This window comes from Xenopus laevis, chromosome 6L, assembly GCF_017654675.1.
Source record: "Xenopus laevis strain J_2021 chromosome 6L, Xenopus_laevis_v10.1, whole genome shotgun sequence".
NCBI classification, from domain to species: domain Eukaryota; kingdom Metazoa; phylum Chordata; class Amphibia; order Anura; family Pipidae; genus Xenopus; species Xenopus laevis.
In genome coordinates, this window is record NC_054381.1 from 23,468,968 (window position 1) to 23,489,269 (window position 20,302).

Sequence of the window (20,302 nt, forward strand, 5' to 3'; positions counted from 1 at the left end):
CTGAAACCAGAAATTAAACTTTTTTTTTTTTTTTTAACATCATAACATTGTCTTGGCATGCTATCTATAATTGTGCCATAAAAGTATTCACAGATGCTTTTACATTGCCCATCTGATTCCCCATGTTCCTCTCTGAGGGTGCTGCCATATTTAGCATTAGAAACGGACATGTTGAGAAGGGACAGTCAGGTTGACAAGTCAAGGTTTAGTAACTTCAAGTAACAATTATTACAAAAGCAGCCCTATGAGTGAAAAATGATCAACATGACCTATAGGTAACTTTTAATGTACATGAATATTTTTTTAGTGTCAGTATCACTTTAAGCTTAGAGAGTTTACGCTTTGATGGAGTTCTGCTAAAGGTTTCGTTCACCTTTAAAATAACCTTTAGAATGTTGTACAGTTGGTCTTAATTTTGACCAATTCAGCCCAGCAGAGGTTTCAATGAAAGACTAGAACAGTGCTGTCCAACTTCTCTGGTAACGAGGGCCAACAATAGTCAGTGTTGGCAACTCCCCCTTTTAAACCACACCCATATTACCACAATAACTTTTAAGATCATATCCACATTAACGGTGGCAGCACACCAAAAAACCAAATGGTTGGTGCTCACTGCAGGGAAATCCCTCATCACTCATATGTGAAAAATTTAAGTCATGTTAAAAACATACCCTTAAATCCATATGCCTCTTCCTCCCCCTTGGATAATACAACAACCCCCGAACACACGATTAAACACCTTAGGGGCCCTTAGCAACAATTTCCAAATGCTAACAAACCCCAAGAACAAACCCCTAACAGGCTTACATCCCACAGGTAGCGTAGGGCAAGCAGAGAATGGCACACCCAAGCCGCACTGGGCAAGCAGAGAATGGCACACACAAGCAGCACTGGGCAAGCAGAGAATGGCACACACAAGCAGCACTGGGCAAGCAGAGAATGGCACACACAAGCAGCACTAGGCAAGCAGAGAATGGCACACAAGGAGGGAAGACAGAACAGAGCAGGAGACAGGGAAAGCTATCACTCTAATATGTACTACATACAATGATACAGTGCTGGTGCCCCATTAGCTTTTTGAACAAGGTATAAACAGGTGAAGAAAGTGGGCAGTTTCAGTCTGGGTCTCAGGTGTGAACAGTACAGGGTTTTAGGATATAAACAATAGAGGTGTCACAGGTGTGAACAACCCAGGGAATTGGAGTCTGAATTTGAGGTTTAAACAATGCAGGGGCCAGTTAATCTCTGTAGTGATACCCTTTAAAGTTTACATATGGTAATCAGACACAGCATGTGGGGGGCCACAGAAGGGGGGGCAGTTGGACAGACCTGGACTAGAAGATTAATATGAGAGGTCTGAAGAGAATAAGTAATAGAGAAATAAGAAACATTCAAAAGCTGTAATTAGGCAAATGACGATAACGTCATGACACACATCAGCCAAAGCAATCATCAGCTGAAACATATTCCATCCTGCCCCTATCTGAATGGAATATCAGATTGTTTTAGGCTACAAATAGGCCAATATTAACTTGATTTGGAAAAATATGGCCTCTGTGCTCAACATTAACGTAGAATGTTTCTACAAATGATAAAAGTTAAAGGGGTGGTTCACCTTCCTAACACTTTTTTTCAATTCAGTTTTTTTTTTTTTTTTAGATTGTTCCCCAGAAATAAACACTTATTTCAATTACTTTCCATTATTTAGTTTTTACTGTTCAAGTTTAAAGTTGAATGTCCCTGTCTGGCAGCTCAGTAATTCAGGTGCAGACTCTAAACTGTTACAATTTTGCAACATTTAGTTGATCCATTTCTCAGTAGCATCTCTGGAGTATTAGCAACTATTGTATCAATTCTAACAGCTGCCTGTAATGAAACCCAGAGATTCTGCTCAGCAGGGACAAAGATAAATGTATCAACTAAATGTATCTATTTAGAACAGCTTACAGGGTTGGCGACCCCCCCCCCCTCTCCCAGAGCTGCTTCAGAAGGTGAAAAATGACACTTTACTCTTCAATATTAGAAAAACTGTCACACATAGAAAATCATTGGGGGAAAAAAAAACGTTATTTCTGATGATTATCTGAAAACAACTAGTTGCTTGAAGGTGAACTGCCCCTTTAAGGACTGTGCAAAGGCGGTACCTAAAATCTAAGTAGATAGCCAGCCTGCATATTACTTCTTTAATTAAAGGAACTGTAAAACCAAAAAAATTTTAATGTTTTAAAGTAATTATAATGTACTGCACTGGTAAAAAAAAAATTGTTATTGCTTTACAAAGATCACTATAGTTTATATAAACAAGCTGCTTTGTAGCCATGGGGGCAGCCATTCAAAGCTGAAAAAGGCACAGGACAACAGTTTTGTAGAATACAACGTGATTCTGTTATATACTATGCAACCCAAGCCTTTTCTCTTATTTACCCCAGACTGAATGGCTGTCCTAATGGTTACATGGCAGCTTGTTTGTATGAACTGTATGTAGTAGGATTTCTGAATCAAACTGATCAGGTTTACCAGCAGAGAGCAAAAGTAATATTTTTTATTACTTTAAAAAAAAAATATATTTTTGAGGTTACGGTTTCATTAACCAGCTTCAGTTAGAGGACTAAGAGAGTACATCACAGAAGGTGCACCTTCTTTAGAACACACGCCTCACTTTTACAACAAATGATTTAAAACGCATCTTAAACAGCAGACAGCAGCCCCTGCAGAGATTCAGATAAAAGCGGCATGTTGATAGACAGAATAGTTCCATTCCAAACACAAAAACCTGTAATAACTTCAGAACAAGCTAGTGTGTTAAAGGGGTTGTTCACCTTTGAGTTAACTTTTATTATGATGTAGAGAGTGATATTCTGAGACAATTTGCAATTGGTTTTCTTTTTCGATTTGTGTTTTTTAGTTATTTGGCCTTTTATGTAGCAGCTCTCCAGATTGCAATTTCAGCAGTCTGGTTGCTAGGGTCCAAATTAGCCTAGCAACCATGCACTGATTTGAATAAGATGACTGGAATATGAATAGGAGAGGCCTGAATAGAAAGATGAGCAATAAAAAGTAGCAATAACAATAAAATGTGTAGCCTTACAGAGCATTTGTTTTTAGATGGGGTCAGTAACCCTCCATCAAAGCTGGAAAGAGTCAAATACAAGGCAAATAATTAAAAAACTAACAAATGAATAATGAAGGGAAATGGAAAAGGTGCTTAGAATTAGCCATTCTATAAAGTTAATGTAAATGTGAACCACCCCTTTAACTAATGGCAGAAGCAGCTTAAAACGGACATTGCCATTGGACCAGTATTTGAACTTGAACTGTGAAAACACTCACCAGCTGCAGCAGCTTGCATTGATTCTCTTCTGTAGTCTCTATCCTTGGGGAAACTGTTAACTGCCACTTTGCTCGACTCTTTTTGTCGTTGCTCTCTGCAAAACATGAAATTGAATATAAAAAAAAGAGATCGGAAAAAAAAAGAAAATATATATAAAAGTTATTACAGTAAATATTTCTCACCGTTCAAGCCAGTCTTTAGGTTTTTCCCACTGGGAAACTTCAGTTCTGCAGTTATAATAGTATTTTTTTCCAGAAGAACTAATATGCTCAGACCAGTCATCTGTAGGATCATACGCCTAAAAAAAAACAAAAAACGATGCATTGGGATTGTATTTGACATATGCACCTGGCATTCAGCTCATTGTTACCCTAGTTTTATGTAATATTACCATCTTAAAATGTATTCACAAAACAGACCTGATTTATTTATCTATGATTAACCTGATGAGTAGAAGCTGGAGCTACCATGTTGGTTGGTCTGAAATGGATTAATTATATCTCATCAGAATAATCAGTAAATGCCGGGGGGGGCAAACCTTCATAAACAATATAAAGTTAGGTCCATACTTATTTAGACCGAGAACCTTTTTCTAATTTTGGTTCTGTACATTACCACAATGAATTTTAAATGAAACAACTCAGATGCAGTTGACCTGCAGACTGTCCGCTTTAATTCATTGATTAAACAAAAAGATTGCACAATCACTTAATTTCAGGGGCTCAAAAGTAATCGGACAAATTAAAAAACTGAAAATAAAATGTTCATTTCTAATATTTGGTTGAAAACCCTTTGCTGGCAATGACAGCCTGAAGTCTTGAACTCATGGACATCACCAGATTCTGGGTTTCCTCCTTTTTAATGCTCTGCCAGGCCTTTACTGCAGCGGAAAGCCCCAGGTCACGAGCATTCTGGATAAGAGGTCCCATACATGTACAGTGCTGTGGAATATGTTGCCACTTGTATAAATGTGTTATGATGTTGTGTATTTCACAAGATCAGTGGTCCTTTCTAAATGATTGTTGGGAGGCTATAGGTAAACAAATCCTATACAAGCTTTTTTAATCTAAATCTGATTGATGGATTTGCATTTTCTTCCCTGTTTTTGCTGACCTTTACCATTACTTGCACAGCTTTTGTGCAACCAAAGCCCCCGGCTTTAGAAAGGCTGTTTTAACAGTTTAACATTCAAGAGATGTAAAAAAAATAAGAAATCACATTCCTAAAGGTGGCCATACATGTAGAGATCTGGTCGCTTGGCAACCTCGCCAAACAAATGGATCTCTCCCGAATATGCCAACCTTGAGGTGGGAGATGATCCGATCATGAGCACTAAGACCCAACAATGGGATCACAACATTCAGCATATGTGCAGTAGGATTAGGGATGCACCAAATACAGGATTCGGCCTCTTTCAGCAGAATTCGGATTCGGCCGAATCCTTCTGCCCATCTGAACCGAATCCAACTCCTAATTTTCATATGCAAAACTAATTTGCATATGCAAATTAGGGACAGGAAGTTAAATTGCGTGATTTTGTGTCACAAAATAAGGAAGTAAAACAAGTTTTCCCTTTCCCACCCATAATTTGCTTATGCAAATTAGTATTCGGATTGGCCGAATCTTTCGAGAAGGATTCAGGGGTTTGGGCAAATCCAAAATAGTGGATTCGGTGCATCCCTAAGCAGGATAGAGGAACGCTTCAACAAACCAATGCGGTCCGTGATCCCATGAGATTTTTAACCCTGCCCGATCGACATCTGCCTGACTTTTGGACGTCTATCAATCAGGGAAGCCTATTGGAGAGCCCCATACACTGGGCAATAAGATGGCAACTAAATCTGTCAGTAGCTTATATCTGCCCGTGTATGGGGTTATTAAGAAGGCAAAAGGAGGGTGCTTGCAACTAATAAGATCTGAGAAGCATGCAGATCAAGAAAGATGTTAGGAAGTAAAATGAAGACAGGAACTTGAGCCACAGGGTCTATGTGAAACAGAGCACCCAATGAAAATAAAGAAAGCAATGGTAGATTAATGCAAACTTACAGAATCAGCCGTTTTGCTTGGAGTAGAAGAATGTGAATTTGAGCTATGAATAGCACTGTGGTTATGGGAATTTTCTTGTGGAGAAAAACTGGTCCCTGGAGGTAGGAATAAAACACAGAAGCGTTACAATAGTTATTTACAATAAAATCAGTGTGTACATCCCTAAATGAACATTGTGCTGCTGCAATATCAAACTGTTGAATTAAAAGATCATAAATGTATTTTCAGACTGTCTTGAATTCAGTATAAACTTTATTCAGTCATTAAATCAATCTTAATTACATTTGGGTTTGGAATGAAAAAATAAAGTAATCTGTATAGAAGCATCTGCAGTCTCATCAATGCTGCTTTATTCCCAGTAGTGGGAAATAAGCCTAGGAAACAGTTAAGATAAGCAGTAATCCATAATCAGAAGCTATCCTTCACAGCTGTTTGGTCCTTATACGTTATTTATTCAGAAGACTTCCTATCCCAAAAACAAAAAAAGGAAATTTCAGATATAGGATATTGTTGCACTAAACAGGTTAAAACAGAAATCATTTTCACTTTCCAACTGCCTGGTGCTGCCTAGTACCCATTTGCAGATAAGGTAGTAAAATAAATTAACAGTCAACAGATTAACCCTCTGTATAACGCGTTATGCATATGCAAGTTAGGGGCAGGATTGTGTAGCCAGGGCATGGGGATGGACATTGGTTGCAGAAACAAGATTCTGAGATGATGCAAGGCTGGTCTTAACAGTGTCCACTATTGCTCCTGCCTGCTTGCGATAATTATGAATTCCCAGACCAAAGGAAACAAGGATTAAATAATTAAGACAGTGTAATTGAAATTAATTTTGATTGACTAATGTGATAAAATAGGATTTTGAATAATTTTTTTTTTGGTGACGGGTCCCCTTTAAGGGGTTAGTTAGCAGCTTGCCTGCCGCTGTACGGGCCCTACCTAACAGATATCTGGATGAAAATCAGGCAGATAGCCATCAGCCAATTTTAAAAATTCCATTGGGCAAGGGCTAACAGAGTGGTGTTCACAAGTTAACAATACTCCAGAGTTTCTAACCTTTTGGTCTGTAGATGAAACTGTACATACGATATTCTGCCCAGTGCAACCTATTTGCTGTGCTGGTAGAGAAAACCAGTCTGGTGACTGTAAACAGCCTACAAAGCTGCCCTGTTCTTCCTTCATTTGATTACTGAACTTCACTTCTGTACCAAAGTGATTCATGTAGAGGCATGGGACGTATTATCCAGACTGATTGGGGGACCTGGGGTTTTCCAGATAACAGGTCTTTCTGTAATTTGGATTGTCCTACCTTAAAGGAATTGTTCAGTGTAAAAATAAAAACTGGGTAAATAGATAGGCTGTGCAAAATAAAAAATGTTTCTAATATAGTTAGCCAAAAATGTAATGTATAAAGGCTGGAGCGATTTGATGTATAACGTCAGTCAGAACACTACTTCCTGCTTTTCAGCTCTCTTGGCTTACACTGACTGGTTACCAGGCCTCAGTGACTTGAGGGGGGGCCACATGGGTCATATCTGTTGCTTTTGAATCTGAGCTGAATGCTGAGGATCAATTGCAAACTCACTGAACAGAAATGTACCATGTGGCCTCCCTTCAAGTCGCTGACTAACTCAGAGTTATAGAGCTGAAAAGCAGGAAGTTGGATTCTGGATGTTTTATTAGACATCTGTTCACACCAGCCTTTATACATTACATATTTGGCTAACTAACTATATTAGAAACATTTTTTATTTTGCACAGCCTATTTACATAGTTTTTATGTTCACACTTTAAGTCCACTAGAAAATCATGTAAACATTAAATAAACCCAAAAGGCTGGTTTTTCCTCCAATAAGGATTAATTATATCGTAGTTGGGATCAAGAACAAGGTACTGGTGAAAGGAATTGAAAAAAATTAATTAATTAATTAAAAAAACACTAAGTCCAGTTGATTTTACTTATTTCTACAGATATACCATGACCTGGATGAATGAGAATTGTCACAAACATACATGCAGAAAGATACAGGGCAGATCTAGTTAGTTTGGGGCTACATTGTGCAGTTTCATGGTATCTTTATAAATGAATAATCAATGTACTGCTGATCAGAAAGAATTGAAGATGTAGTGGGCTAGCCCCCCTCCCATATACTTACATTAGGAACCTAAATTGTAGCTTCCACAAAGTAATAACTTTTCTAGAATTTTGTAGTTCAAACAACTACTTTCATCAAAAAATACATAACAGTGGCGGTCATAGCACACATTATGTAAACCGCTAACATCAGACACACTTGTAAACTTAAAGAGGTGGTTTGCATTTAAGGTAACTATTAGTATGTTATAGAATATCCAAGCAACTTTGCAATCAGTCTTCATTATTTTTATTATATAGTTTTTGCCTTTTTTTGTATTAGCCTTTTTTCTTCTGACTCTTTCCAGCTCTCAAATGGGGGTTGCTGACCCCATATATAAAAATGCTCTGTAAGGTTATAAATGTATTGTTATTGATACGTTATTGCCCGTCTTTCTATTCAGGCCTCTCCTATTCATATTACAATTTCTTATTCAAATCAATGCATGGTAGCTAGAGTAATCTGGACTCTAGCAACCAGACTGCTGAAATTACAAACTGGAGAGCTGCTGAATAAAAAGCTAAATAACTCAAAAGGTACAAATAAAAAAAAAAAAATGAAAACCAATTCCCAATTGTCTCAGAATATCCCTCTCGACATCATACTAAAAGTTAATTTAAAGGTGGAATCCATGTTCTGATACATAAGCCAGGAGCTTGAGTCCTGCGCGGAACCAATTTCTAAGAACCGGACCCAAACCGGCAGCATGCGACTCGAAATGCAACCCGCATATTTACCCACTTTGATCCGCTACCCGGACCCGCAACTGCCTTATCCGCAAACCGCCGATCACCATCTAACAGTAAGTGATGGTGCTGTAAACCAGAAGTTACGTCATCAAAAGTGGGCGGGGAAGAAAAAAGTTTTGTAAAACTTTAAAAGGAGTAAAATATAGACAATATAAGATAAGATAACAAATTTAGATGAGACCCACAACCGACCCGCGGGTATACCCGCAACTGAAAATCCTCCCCTGGCCCGCTGCAGGACTCTACCAGGAGCATACTAGTGGACAGCAATTTGCTGCAATCTCTCACCCTTGGTTCGATAAATTCCTGGTCTGTGCATGGGGTCAACAAACTACTGAGGTGGGCATATCGGGGAAAGAGCCACAGAAAAAGCTGATCTTTAGCTGACAGTAAAATCATGCCTTCAGCTGATTACAAGGCAGGGTTGTTACTTCTGCTTAATAAAAGGGAAATTTTAATTTGAGAAAAAAAAGTGCAAAAAGCTATACAATATTCATTGAAAGGAGACTGTAGAGCACAGCAGAGACATCCTGACGCGTTTCGTATCTAAACGATACGTAATCATAGGCATGACAGTACAGCTGGGTACTATGCTTCACAAGGTAGCAAGTGCTAACTTATGGTTCCCATTTAAGTTGAAGGGACAGTATACACACCCCTTTTTAAAAAAAGCTGAATGAATAGGGCTTGTGAACGATAACTGATCCAATACCTGTACATTCCAAGTGTATCCAGCATAGATACAGTAATATACAGCTTTAGGCTTTTCTAACCTTAGTTCGGAATACAACAGTATATATACTATGAGCCTAACAAGTTAAGTGTAAAAGTATTTGGCATAAATGTACAGGGATGACAGCAAAGTCTTTAAAGTCTTGCAGGAATAAGCAGAGACCATACAACTAGAGGTCCGGTAGAAAAAGTTGCTGACAATAAACCAAACTGAAGATAAGGGACAGTACACAAAAAAAATCAAAGAAACTATAAAAGAGAATGTAATTTTACTTTCAATTTCGCCCTGCCTAGTGCAAGGAAAATATATATATATATATTTATATAGTATGTACCCTAAGCAGACGCAAACTTCAGTATGGGCACAGCAAAAAATAAAATGTAACTTACATTTCAGAAAATAATCAAGTTTATCTTCACCATCCCTCTCTCAGCAGGTTTCTCTTCATTCTCTTTTCATGCAGTAGTTGGGTGCCAGATAATCAATGACAGTTATATCCGATATATATATTATCTATTAAAATCAACAGAAATCCTGTCTCTCTCCATGCAAAATTTGTGCAAAAGGCAGTTATTTTGTTAGATTTAGCTTGAACTGGAATCAGTTATTTGAGTGAGCTCCAATTCATCTGCTAGGAAAGGACGCCCCACCCTAAAAGATATATTGAATCTAACAGTCAATGATTATCTGACACCAACTGCTGCATGAAGACAGAATGAAGAGAAACAGATGCTGAGAGAGGAATAGTGAACATAAACAATTATTTCAGAAACAATGCAGAATTTTTAATTGATTGTATTTAGAAAGTTTCTTATTTCAGTAAGGAAGCTGATATTAAAGTTTAATTTTAGCGATACTTCTCCTTTAAGTTTTTCTTTTTGCAGCAAAAAGTAGCAGCAGTTAAAAGTGCCGTAGTATTTAAATATTGGAAGACACCGGCAGACAGTATTATATATATCACAGCTGGCTGACATGCCAGCAGGGTACCACACTTTAGTGGGAAGGTGGTGAATTTTCACACAACCAATTTTTGCATTTAACACAAAGGTAAAAACAGCTACTTCAGTTACTTTCAGCAAAAAGCACCTGTTTGTCACTAGTTTTGATAAAGAAACCGCAATTGCAGGGTCTATGACAGACGTGATTTGGACAGGTGAAGCATTGTTTGGAAAAGCTTAAGTGTTGATTGTGGTTTGACTGCCGTTTTCAACCTGAGAACAGAGTTGGTTGAAACGCCCAGTGTAGAACTGATCTAAAGCTGGCCATAGCCTTGCAGGTATTACCTTTGTATCCAACGAATGATCGACATCTCAATCTTCCGATTTACCACTAACCGTTCAGATTAAATAAAGTAGTAAAAGAACAAATCAGACGATATGAATGAGCCTCAACTTACCTCCATCCCTCTCACGGACTCTGTGAAGGTGCACACTTTTGGCTTTCCCGTGTCCTGCCCCGTCAATATACTTATTTTCAGGACTGTTAGATCTTCGCATTTTGTTTGGTGGAGAAGGATCGGTGGAGTCTCGCATCTTGTCATGACGGTGATCACTGCTGCTGGGATGACTCTTGGATGAATACTTAAGAGTCTGGAAAAATGATGGAGCTCTTTTATACGCTCTGTTATACGAACACATCCAATATGGATGTTTTAATCTAACAGGTAAGAAAACGTAGACAGGCATCTACATGGGATTCATTTTAAAAGGATACCATCAACCATATGTGAAGAATAGCTGCCTACACACCAAAGCGTCTTGCAATTTTGCTGTATTTGTAATCTCATGGTGTAAGCCAAGCAAATACAATTAGCAGTCTCAATTATTCCTACAGGTTTTCTACAGACATTTTGCAATTTGAGCTTACCATCTGTACTGCTGCTTCAAAGAGGAGCAAATGTTAAATGTCCTTTAAGTGTACATAACACCAGCAGATAGTGGCCACTGCAGAATCTACAGTCACTAAAGTACATTTCCTCAAAGGTGTTATGGAATGTCATTGGCAGTTGCATTTAGAGACTTTTCTCATTCATGCAAACATTTGTACAATGGGAAGACAGAAATGAACGATATCCCACAGGTACAAAAGCTTTAAGCATGGAGACACTTAAAGGCACATTTATCAAGGGACAAATTTCGTGTTTTTTTTTTTTGTTTTTTTTTTTAACTACCATAAATTCGACCAATTGAAATGTATTAATAAAATCAAATTGTCTAAGCTCGGACGAATTGAATCAACCCGAACACTCTAATTGAATTAGAAAAACTGTCAGGAAGGCTGCAAACATCACCAAATTGATTCATGCAGCTCTCCCATTGACTTATACAGCAATTCTGCAGATTTAAGGTGGCGAATGGGCGAATTTGAGTTCTTAAAGAGCCAGAGTATGATAAGTCTCGAAATTTGAATTAAAACAAATCAAATTTGGGCGTTTTGACCAATAAAAATAAAAGCAAAATTTAAGAATTTTCACTTTAACCCTTAATAAATCTGCTCCAAAATGTGGCACCTTCAACAAGGTATTGCTGTAGTTATGCAAGTCTGGAGAACACTAAGAATCACCATCTTCATCAGCCTGAAGACTAAGTTATTTACTACTGAAAAGGTTTAATGTACACACTCTTTATCAAGTACAATCAGAATGCACCCCTTGTACCCAGAATGTACATTGATACAACACATTTAAAATCTACGGCCAGAGCAGCGCAAAAGATGTATGACGTGCAGGGGAGGGGGGCAAGGTTGGTGCAACCACAATGCAAAAAGAAAAGCAGTGTTTTAATCTGAATAACTAAAGGAAGAGTGTGCTTTAGGAGAAAAAAAAACTACAGCAGAAAACCAGTCTGCAATAATGAGAGCAATCAGTCTGCTTCCAAATATCTGCCTTTTCTTCTCCTTTAAGTGGAAAATAAACACGATTTGCAGCCAATAACTTTGGTTCAGTCTGAATGAAATTATTTTACATCTTAATTAAAGATTGAAACTAATATATTTCATTATTTGGGGAATAATTGCAAAGTACACAACAAATGAGCCAAACTAAAAACCTAAAAAGACTATTAAAAGCCCTTGGAAGAGATCCTTTCCTCAATATTGAATTTACTTTTATTTCTTCTCCCTATGGTGTAACTTTACTCCTTGTACTTTCTAATTGTAAACTATATGAAGACTTTATAGGACATATCAATAAATGCATACATATTTAAGAGCCCTAACACTGAAAATGCATGCACATCAGCAGTCTTAAATTAATTTACATGCCTCAGGAGCACTTTGATGCATTCCAGGGGAAGACAGGTATCATGAGCTCAAAGCAAGTGCTGTAGTGCAAATGCTTTTAGGAACTGCAACATAATGCATCTATGGTCCAATTCAATTAGTTGGACGAATAATTACAATGTATTTCTATGGAGTTACCATACCAAATCTATGTAACAAACAAAATCAGATTTCACATGGGGGCTTGCTGCAATAATATTACAAACTGTTTCGCGACATTAACAGACCTTTATATTTTGCATTAGAGGAAGACCTTTTGCTTGCACTTTTCTTCTCCTGCTCAGGAACATGTGCAGCCTCTTGACAAGGAAATGATGAGTGCAAAGAAAGTATTTTTCTTCCTTGTGATATGAACATATAGCCTAAATCCCTTCCTGCATTTACATATGTAAAATAATGTTCCATTATCAAATTAGGTATTTAACTGCTCCCATAAAGTGTCACTCTAAGCAGCTTTCTAATATACATTGAAGTTATGTTTAATTACTGTTGAAAGCAGTATATGTCTGTTTATACGATCTGCACTGCAGACTGACTGCACTGCAGACTGAATTTAAGAGTCAAAATAGAAAAGGAAAAACAAATACTGCTTTCAGCTGCTGAAACACCCCTATAAACAAGCTTAGTGTGTAATGATGTCAATATTGTCATATCCTACTGAACTAAATTATAAATTGTACTGCAAATTACGTTTTTTTTTACTGAGCAAGAGGAGAAGGTAAAATAGTTGGAGAAGACATTACGATGATCTGAATACCTGACAAATCGAATTGATTTCCCATAAAGCTTCTACTTGTATTGTTAGTTTAGCAGAGTGAAATGCAAGTAAACATCAGCTATACTGCCCCATGCTCCCCCTATCAGCTTATCAGCAAGAACCAAACCCCAACTATAGTTCCCCTGCTAGTATAAATTCTCACAAGTTTTCCCTGGCAAAGCAAATATGCCAAATGCTCAGAATAAAAATCTACAGTCAAGTACTTGCTTTCTATTTCTAACTGTTTCCAACAGACATTATGCTTACTATTCAGGTAGTAATCATAAAAGTTTTTAGGGGTTCCCATAATGTTCACAGAGGTGTATACAGAAAGCTGCTGTCTTGTCTGTTGTGCCTGGGTAAACCTGCCACTGCTAATACCGCTGTCACTTAACACCTAGATACAAACTGGAGATACCTAAAGTATTCACTAGTAATGATTTGGAAAATAATGTGCAGTATTCAATATAAAATTTAAGAAGGCGTGCATTTACAGTTCAAATAATAGTGACTGGGAGTTGCTATTCATGCTGGATGTATGCCTGATGTAAACACTTAAAATATACACCAAATAATACACAATATACCCTGTCTCTCATAAAGGCCTTTGGCAAATAAACGCTCTTCAATAATCTAAATCTGTCTCTAACAAAATCCCTAAATTAAAGAGATAATTCACCATTAGGGCAGACACACACGTGGAGATTCGGGGTTACTCTGAGCGATTCGTTTTCTTTAGTCGCCCGAAGTTTCCTCGTGAGGCAACTTCAGAAAGCAAAGTGCTCAGAGTGCCATGTGGAGATTTGGGAAGATTTAGTCGTCCGGTGACAAATCGCCTCTTCGGGCGACTAATCTCCCCGAACTGCCTTCCCGTCGGCTAGAATCTAAATCACCGGCGGAAAGGCAGTTAAGGGAGATTAATCACCCGAAGAAGAGGCGATTTGTCGCCGGGCGACTAACTCTACCCGAATCTCCACATGTCTCTGCCCTTAAGTTAACTTTTAGTAGGTTACAGAATTGCCTGTTCTTGACAACTTTTTATGTGGTCTTCATTTTATTTAAATAGGTTATTCTGCCTCTTTCCATCTAAAATGCTTACTGGCAGTGTGGGAGGGGGTGGCTGTCCCATGCAAACCTGTTGCTCTGTTAAGATACAGGTTTATTATTACTTATGTGTCTATTCAGACACCCTTCTATCCATGTTCTGGTCTGTCAAAAAAAAGCACTGCCTACTTGCTAGAGTGATTAACCCCAAGCAACCAGAGTAAAATTGCTAAATAATTCAAAAAGCATAAATAGAAGTAAAAATAAAGGGCAAATGAAAATGTTAGTCTACATTATACTAAAAGTTCATATTAAGGAAACTATCCCTTTCATGTGCAGCTGCCGGAGACAGGTATATAGGGAGACAGGTATATAGAGAGACAGGTATATATAGGAGACAGGTATATATAGGAGACAGGTATATATAGGAGACAGGTATATATAGGAGACAGGTATATATAGGAGACAGGTATATATAGGAGACAGGTATATATAGGAGACAGGTATATATAGGAGACAGGTATATATAGGAGACAGGTATATATAGGAGACAGGTATATATAGGAGACAGGTATATAGATGCAGCTGGAAGGGCCGCGGGATAGACAGGCCTCGGAGAGAATGCTGACAAGTTGGTTTCACACAGACTACTACCCCTATTGCTGCAGTACTAAAGTCAAACCTCCGATCCGGGGCCTACTGTACAGGCCGAAGCCTGAGCTAGAGTAGCGGCGGCGCTCGTAGGCGATACCTGGTAGGGTTGGGAGTCCCTTCGGTCGTGACAGCTGCAAAGGACAAGGAGAGAGAAGCGCCGTTAGAGACGATGAGGTGGATAAAGAGAGAGGGGGACAAGGCTCCCTCCCGCCTCCACTTCTCGGGGGGTTCGCAACAAAAATGGCGTCTCCGCCAGAGGGGAGGAAAGAGGGAGAAGGGGGTGAGGTAACGAGAAAGCGGTGCATTACCCATCACTGAGTCTCGCTTGTTTCCTTGCATACATTACCATCAATGCCGTGTGTGAGTGGGGTGTGGAGGCGAGAGAGAGAGCTAGGAGGAGGAGGAGGGGGAGGGCTGGAGATGATGAGGATAATAATAATAATAAACCCGACCACCGGGAGGCGGCGGGACTCGGAAACCTTCGGAGGTATCCGGGAAGTGGGCGCCTCTATTTTAAAAGGCTCGGGAGACTTTATACAGGGGGTTCGATGTGTTTAATGGGGCGAGTGCCCGCGATCCATCTTCCCCCCCGCACACACAGACACAGACGGCACGACGCAAGCAGTGGGAGCGCGGATATTCCGGGGACGCGCAGCGACTCTACCAAAACCGACTCATCCGTGAGCGCATGCGCACACCAGCCTTTCCTGCGTCAGTGCGCGCAAGCTCAGCCCAACCTCACCTTCCTCCGCCCTGATTTCCTACAGACAGCTACGTCACTGCTTCCTTTTTCTAAAAAAAAAAAAAAAAACTTTATTTGTTTCTCACAATTACAATACACGAAAATCGGGCTTCTCAGGTTTTGCTTTGAGTAGACGTGTACCGAGCAAACTGGGGATGTTTGATATAATACATTTTGCCATGCAGGCACTATTTTGAAAGACTAATTCTTCTAGCTTGTTTAGCGAATACAATAAAGGTGCAAATCGCGTTTGACAACCTATTAAAGGGTTTTTTTACTCTGAAATTAACTTTTAGTACGATGTAGAGAGCAACATTCTGAGGCAATTTGCAATTGGTTTTCATTTTTTAATTGTGGTTTTTCAGTTATTTAGCCTTTTTATTCTGCAGCTCATTTTCAGCAATCTGGTTGCTAGGGTCCAAATTACCATAGCAACCGTGCATTGACATTGAAGTGGGCGATATCGGGCTGATCTCATCATGGGCCCTAGGGCCCAACGATAGGATCAGAATGGAGGCGATATGGGCAGTTGGATTAACCGCATAAACGCACAAATTGCGCCCGCTTTCCAACTGAGATATGGCCGACTTTCCGCCACATATCGATCAGGGAAGCCCATCGGATGGCCCCACACACGGGCCAATAAGCTGACAACTCTGTCTGTCGGCATCTTTTATCATCCCATGCCTTTAGAGAGGGCCTGAATAGAAAGTTGTTATAGAAAAATAGCGATAACAATACATTTCTAGCCTTATAGAACATTTGTTTTTAGATGTGGTCAGTGATCCCCATTTGAAAGCTGGACAGAGTCAGAAGAAAAAGGCAAATAATTAAAAAACTATAAAAAAAAAACTGAATAATGAAGACCAATTGAAAAGTTGCTTAGAATTGGCCATTCTATAACATACTAAAAGTTAACTTAAAGGTGAACCACCCCTTTAAAGGAGAAACAAACCCATAACATAAAAAACCTCTATCCTCTACCCTTCGTAGACCTTCCCTCCCTCCTCCCCCCTCAGCCTTGGTGGTACCCGGGGGAAAATTCGGAAATTTACGTGACTGTCGGCACATGTGCAATTGTTCGGGACTGGACAATTACTCCAACTGTGCATGCGCCGAAAACAAAGGTCTGCTTCAGAAGTTTATCGAAGAAAAGAAGATGGCTGCCTTGAACTGCGGCATAGGCGGAGGGTGACTTTTGAGTTTGGGAAGGCTAATTAAAGATCGCCTATCACCAAAAAAAAATTCCCCTATTAGAGGTGCAGGCTAACAGTGCCTTCAGTGCAGATAGGTGAAACAATAGAATTTTTTTTAAGATAAGTCCCTTATAGAGTGCTATAGCCACCTCGCTCATTAAGCAAATACGTGTGCCCCAATGTGGTCGTCCATACCAGGAGAATTCCCCCAGTGCAAAGGCCACAGTGCTTGATAGGGGTCTTTTCTTAAAACAGAACTGAACCCTAACAGTAAATAGTAATGATCTAGGACTTCAATGTTGTCACAGGAACTCCCTATCTTGGATTTGTTAAAGGAAAACTATACTCCCAAAATTAACACTTAAGCAACAGATAGTTCATATCATATTAAGTGGCATATTAAAGAATCTTAATAAACTGGAATATATATTTAAGTAAATATTGCTCTTTTACATCTCTTGCCTTGAGCCACCATTTCGTGATGGTCTGTGTGCTGCCTCAGAGATCACCTGACCAGAAATACTACAACTCTAACTGTAACAGGAAGAAGTGTGGAAGCAAAAGACACAACTCTGTCTGTTAATTGGCTCATGTGACCTAACATGTATGGTTTGTTGTTATGTTTCTGAGTACAGTGAATCCTACGATCCCAAGGGGCGGCCCTTATTTTTTAAAATGGCAATTTTCTATTTATTATTACCCAATGGCACATACTACTAGAAAACTATATTATTATGAAAATGGTTTATTTACATGAAGCAGGGTTTTACATATGAGCTGTTTTATGCAATATCTTTTTATAGAGACCTAAATTGTTTGGGGGGGTATAGTTTTCCTTTAAGAGTGGCATTAACACTCACATGCTCAGTGAGCTTTGAGCAGCTGTTTAGAAGCTAAGCTTAGGGCAGGGCCGGAACTAGGGGTAGGCAGAGTAGGCACGTACCTCCTCTGTCGCCTACCCCAAGTCCGGTTCCCTTCTCTTGTCGTCTTTTCGCACTTTGTGCGCTTCTGCACATGCGCAAATTCACGCAAGCGCACGTGAGCGCAAATTCACGCACGCGCATACTAAACAGGCGCTGCGACTGCCGGGCCTGCCCAGCGTGGCCCGGCACTGGCTTAGGGGTAGTTGCAAATCAGAAAATAAGGTTGGCCTATTATATAAACTGGTACTACAGGCCTGATGATTACATTCTGCTGCTAATTGTGCTGGTTTGTACCAATAATCTGAATTATGTACTGATCAGCCATAGATATAAATATATATTGTGTGTCTGTCCCTAAACCCAGAGCATGTGCAGTGAAGTAAATGATTGGGAGTTGCTGGAGATGGGGAGCTACTGGGGCATCTTTGGAGACACAGATCTTTACTGCTAAAGGGCTGTGGTTGCCTTGGGCTGGTACAGAAGCCAAAACATAATATACAACACTTCTAGCCTATTTATTTAGTTAGGCTTTAGTTCTCATTTAAAACAAATATTATTGTGTGCCCCATTTGGAATGAATCTCTGGTTGGTGAAACATTTTTTAGATTATAGGCATCCTAAACAAAAGCTATGGTTAATAGTAACCCTTCATGAATTCTCTCTCTATATACCTGTATATGTTTTGTATTCCAGGTTTTCTATAAAATCCAGTTACAGCCGTGATCAAATAAACTAGTTCCATGTATAGTGTATAATATCCCTGACAAACACTGAAAAATAAATGCAGCGTAAACATCAAGTATAGCATAGTATATGTCAGAAATTTCTTTTGTGAACCTAGTGGAAGCCTTCACCTAAAAAAATATATATTTTCCCCAAAATATAAAGTTATGTGATTACATGAAAAAGATACAAACTAAGGCTAGTGTCTCTAAAAAAAAAAACAAAAAAAAAAACTGTGTTTCCTTGCTTTATTTCTCTTCACTTTCCTCCTCCCTGTACTCTAGTATTGGCACCAGGATTCCATGTGAAAAGCACATCTTGGCATGGAAGGGGTAAAAATGCAGCAAGCTGACTTTGATTAAATAAATTGTAACCATGGGATAAAGGAGTACAAAATACATGTTATACACACAGCAAACTTTCAGACAAGTAGTAGGGAGTCAATGGGATGGTTAGTACATATAGTTGCTTCCTGACTGAGGAGTCCATATCACATCTGCTCCTCTTTGGGCTATGGGGATCAGACAGGGGCATAATATAAATCTAAATAGGCAGAAATGCTCTTCTCCCTATCTACAACTCTTGCGTGTCTCATAATAATCCCAATACCTCCGTATAATCATAAAGCAGTCGGAGCTACTTGGAATTGTAGTTTCCAATTGCCTAATGGTTCTTTGGAGTTTGCACTTTGTACATTATTTCGAACCTGCCTGTATACAGGATAATGGGTTACTTGCAGGGCTGGTCCTATCAAATGTGGGGCCCAATTGGGACCATGTTGGCGGGGCCCCTAGACAAAGTTTTGCTGGCTCCCGACACACCAAGTATTTAGGAAAATAAGGGCATACAGGCACAAAATAGAAAGGAAAGGGGCAGACAAGGTAAGAGAGTGAGAGGAGTTGGGGGCAGGCCAGGCAGCATCATGTGCTGGGGGAAATATTACCTGTGCTGCCTTCTGGTGCGGGGCCCCCAGAGGCGCGGGGCCCAATTGGGCCCAATTGGTCCAATAGGCCTAAGGCCGGCCCTGGTTACTTGCACATTAGTAGAGCACCAACATATCCCACAGTCCTGTACAGCATATGGGATTATACATAAAACATAATGACACAATTCTCAACACAGGAGGTGTATGATTAGATACTTTCTCAATGATATATATATTTAATCAAATGACGGCCCACCCTCCTTTACAATATGTATAGAGAGAAATAAGCAGTTTTACCCATCACACTAAATTACACTAAAAACAAATTAAGTTTATTTACTAAAGGGGTTGTTCACCTTTGAGTTAATTTTTAGGGGCAGATAAATCAAAGGTCGACTTTCGAAGTGAAATATACTTCGAAATTCGACCATCGAATGGCTATACTTCGAATATCGAAGTCAAAGTTTTTTTACCGAATCTGACCCTTTTGCAGTTGAAATAAAATCGTTCGATTGAACGATTAAATCGTTCGAATTCAACAATTCGAACGATTTCAGCGATCGATCAAACAATTTTACTTTGACTACAAAAAACTTAGAAAAATGCATTAGAAGGTCCCCATAGGCTAACATAGCACTTCGGCAGGTTTAATTTGGCGAACTATTGAAGTCGAAGTTTTTTTAAAGAGACAGTACTTCGATTATCGAATGGTCGAATATTCTAACGATTTTACTTCGAGTCGAAGTAAATTCGAAGTCATAGTATCCTATTCGATGGTCGAAGTATACAAAAAATTACTTTGAACTTCGAATTTTTTTTACTTTGAAAATTCCCTCGAATTCACTTCGACCCTTGATAAATCTGCCCCTAAATATGATGTAGAGAGTGATTTTCTGAGACAACATGTTACTGTTTTTTGTTTTTTATTATTTGTGTTTTTTTTATTCATTTAACTTTTTATTCAGCAGCTCTCCAGTTTGCAATTTCAGCTATTTGGTCGCTAGGGTCCAAAACTGGAATATGAACAGGAGAGGACCTGAATAGAAAGACGAGTAATAA

At 39.1% G+C, this 20,302-nt stretch overlaps 1 protein-coding gene across 6 annotated transcripts in view; it reads right to left on the minus strand.

The window, feature by feature from the left end:
- wac.L (WW domain containing adaptor with coiled-coil L homeolog) overlaps positions 1-15,450 on the minus strand; it is a 35,423-nt gene extending 19,973 nt beyond the window's left edge. For 2 of the 6 annotated variants that reach the window (XM_018267202.2, XM_018267201.2), the window contains exons 1-6: positions 15,043-15,449; positions 14,763-14,865; positions 10,397-10,589; positions 5,378-5,472; positions 3,514-3,629; positions 3,331-3,425 (exon numbers count right to left, since the gene is read on the minus strand). In XM_018267202.2, the coding sequence (XP_018122691.1) occupies positions 3,331-3,425; positions 3,514-3,629; positions 5,378-5,472; positions 10,397-10,589; positions 14,763-14,865; positions 15,043-15,083 (643 nt within the window). In that variant the 5' untranslated portion in view covers positions 15,084-15,449. Of the gene's footprint in view, positions 1-3,330; positions 3,426-3,513; positions 3,630-5,377; positions 5,473-10,396; positions 10,590-12,506; positions 13,777-14,762; positions 14,866-15,042 lie in introns of those variants that run through there. The other 4 variants (XM_018267204.2, XM_018267203.2, XM_018267207.2 and 1 more) reach the window with 3 other exon arrangements.
- Positions 15,451-20,302: the final 4,852 nt, after the last annotated feature.